General features: G+C 51.5%; 1 protein-coding gene across 1 annotated transcript in view; it reads left to right on the top strand.

Moving 5' to 3' along the window:
* Positions 1-3192, top strand: part of ITIH4 (inter-alpha-trypsin inhibitor heavy chain family, member 4) — a gene marked incomplete at its 3' end in the record, with an annotated part of 38775 nt that overhangs the window by 13528 nt on the left and 22055 nt on the right. Inside the window, exon 7 of the mRNA XM_014542934.1 lies at positions 1615-1655. Within this exon, the coding sequence (XP_014398420.1) occupies positions 1615-1655 (41 nt within the window). The remainder of the gene's footprint in view (positions 1-1614; positions 1656-3192) is intronic.

The raw sequence follows: 3192 nt of genomic DNA, 5'->3' as shown, positions 1-3192 counted from the left end.
GGTTCTCACTGACGCCTCCGAAGGTTGTTGAGTCCCACAGGCTGGGCTGGACCCGACCTGACCTCCACTTCTCCATGGGCCTGGCTGTGCCCTTCAGTGTGTGGGAGCCCCCTCTGCTCCCCAACCCTGCACCCAGAAAAATACAAGTGTTCTTGCACTAGAAAGCACTCAAGAAATGCTTGTTGGAATGAAGGGGAGGAGGAGAGAAGGACAGGAGGAGAGGCTGCCTAGAGAATGTGTAGGGTGGCAGCAGGTGGGGATGGAGGCCCAGGGGTCCACGGCGGAGGCGGAGATGCAGGCACCTGCGCCAGGAAGGGTGGGTGTTGCCAGATTTAGCGAATGAAAGTACAGGACATGCAGTTAAGTTGGAATGTCAGATAAACAAGAAGTTAATTTTGTTCTAAGTATGTCTGTTATGGGCTGAATTGTGTGCCCCCAAATACCCAAATACGTAGGTTAAATTTCTTACCCCCAGTCCCTCAAGATGTGGCCTTGTTTGGACACAGGGTCTTTACAGAGGTGACCAATTCAAAATGAGGTCTTTGGGATGGACCCCAATGCAATGTGCCTGGTGTCCTTATGGAAAGGGGACAGACACACACAGGGGAGAGGATGTGAAGAGACAGGGAGAGAGGCCTGGCAGATCCCCCCTCGGGGCCCTCACAAGGAACCAACCCTGTTGACACCTTGATCTTGGACGTCTAGCCTCCAGGACTGTGAGACAGTACATGTCTGCTGTAAGCCTCTCAGTTTGTAGCACTTTGCACTGGCAGCCCCAGCAAACTAATACCGTGTCCTGTGCAATCTTTAGGGCAGACTTACACTGAAAATTACTTTTTTCCCCCAGAAATTCATATTTAAGCGATGACCTATATGTGCCCTGGCAAGCCTATGGAGGAACATCTTCTGTGCAGCCCGATGACGAAGCTAGCACCATTAATGATGGGTAAGAACTAGAGGTAGATTTCAACTTAAGCGGAAGTTCTTTCTAATTATTGAAATGACCACCCGATGGCACAGCTCCATGAGGAAGGAGTGAGCCCCTCATTCCTGGAGGTAAAATGATTTACCCTTTCAAATGGGGGTAAAACCTGCCTCTCAGGGTAGCTGTAGGAATAGAAGCATATGGTGATGGTAAAAACAAAAGTTGGGAAACAGTCAGATGGACTCCTGGCCCTTCACTGGGAGGAGAGGGGAGCAGTAAAGACATCACTTGTGATTTTCCGTAAGAAACGACCAACTATATTCCAAGACAAGGCATACCTGCAGCTGCAAGTTGGCATCGGAATCCTCATAAATGTGCCGGGCAAACCCATCGTTCTCCAGGGCCAAGCTTTCCAGGAGATTTAAATTCAGGTCCTTGCCAAAGCCCAGGGTATATAAGGGGAACCTGCCTTTGATGGCACTCAGCACGTTCTCCTGTATTTTAGCGGGTCTGCTTTCACCTGCAGGATATTCACACTCTAGCCACCACCCGGACAACTGTCTGGACTCCATCTGTCTGAAGAGATCTGACTCCTGTACGTGCAGTGCAGGAGGGGTCGTGGTCAGGAGCCTTTGTCAGGTCAGAGGGTGGGGAGCCGTGGCAGGGGGAGGCAGGTCCCTGCCCTCAAGGGGCTCACAGTCCACAGGAGCCCTGGGGAGAGCTGCCCAAGGTCTTGCAGCAAGCGGGCTACAGAGCCAGGAGCGGCAGCCAGGCACTGCGGTTCTGATTTAGAGCTATGGCCGCCTGCCTCACCAACATTGGCGTCCCTGTCGGTCAGCATGATGACGATGGAGGTGCTCCTCTCTGGCACTGTGTGCTCCTCCCGGGCCTTGTTCAGCATGCTGATGCCTGTCAGCAGCCCGTCGTTTATGTTGGTCACTGGCACAGAGAGAACACAATGGGAGGGGCCTTCAGGGGACCATCATGGAGGAGGGGGTAGGGACATTAGGCCCTGCTCATGTGCCCAAGGACTCTGTCTGCCAGTACGTGGTGGTACTCAGTAAATACTGACTAGTGAGTGAAGAATGAATGATTTAACCTTTCAAATGGGGGTCAAACTGCCTCTCAGGGTTGCTGCAGGAATAGAAGCACATGGTGATGGTAAAAACAATTTGGGAATCAGTCAGATGGACTCCTGGCCCTTCACTGGGAGGAGAGGGGAGCAGTAAAGACATCACTTGTTATTTTCTGTAAGAAACGACCAATAGTAAAGGTTCTCTGTGGCCTTATCTTGCTGGGAGTTGTGGTTCACCAGCATCATGGGTTAGAAACAGACAGATGGGTTTTCTTAGATCCTGAGATCAAGCCTGAGGACCCCACCCCACTCCCGCCTCTACCCCCAGCCAGGGTCTGCCGGCCTGGCCAGCAAAGCCTGTGCCCCAGGGAGGAGGGAAACAGGCTGCTCGGGCAGAGGGAGGGGCAGTGAGAACATTGCTCTCCCCTCTGTTCTTACTTCCTCGATCTCTAACGTTCTTCACAAACTCCCTGGCCTCCTGGATGTTCTCAGGAGTGGCTTGAACTAAAGTGTCTTTCCAAGTGGTCACATCGGAATCGAACAGAATGAAATTCAGGTAGTCCTCCTCTTTTATATCCTCCAGGATTTTGAGGAGGGCATCCCTTGTCTGGGAAAGAGAAAGACAGGCAGACAAGAAGCTGAGAGAGGCAGCCACAGACAGTCTGGTGTCTTCGCAGCTGGGCTGGCAGTGGGGCCCTGTCGCCTGCAACAATGGGGGTGGCCATTTGTGCCTTTTTTTCCTATTCTCCTTCCTCCTCTTTCACTGAAAACATCAGCTTTGTCCATTTAAAACAAAACTGTCGCCCATCCTGGGTGGCTCAGTTGGTTGGAGTGTTGTCCTGTACACCAAGAGGTTGTAGGTTTGATTTCTGGTCAGGTCAAATACCTAGGTTGCTGGTTTAATCCCCAGTTGGTGCACCTACAGGAGGCTACCGATTTATGTTTCTCTCTCACATCGATGTTTCTCTCCCCCTGCCTTCCCCTCTCTCTATAAATCTATAAACATACCATTGGGTGTGGATTTTAAAAAAATATCTACCCACCACCTCTCACCCCCACTTGCACAGAAGAGAGTACCTGCTCTATTTTCCGGCCAGACATGGAGCCGCTGATATCAATCACGAAGACCACATTCTTAGGCACCACAGGAAGGCCTTGAGGTGCAAAGAAGTGCACAAAGTAGCCATTGACT

The sequence above is a fragment of the Myotis brandtii genome, unplaced genomic scaffold (genome assembly GCF_000412655.1).
Source record: "Myotis brandtii unplaced genomic scaffold, ASM41265v1 scaffold316, whole genome shotgun sequence".
NCBI classification, from domain to species: domain Eukaryota; kingdom Metazoa; phylum Chordata; class Mammalia; order Chiroptera; family Vespertilionidae; genus Myotis; species Myotis brandtii.
Note: the sequence above shows the minus strand (reverse complement) of the source record. Positions and strands in the feature narration are given on the sequence as shown.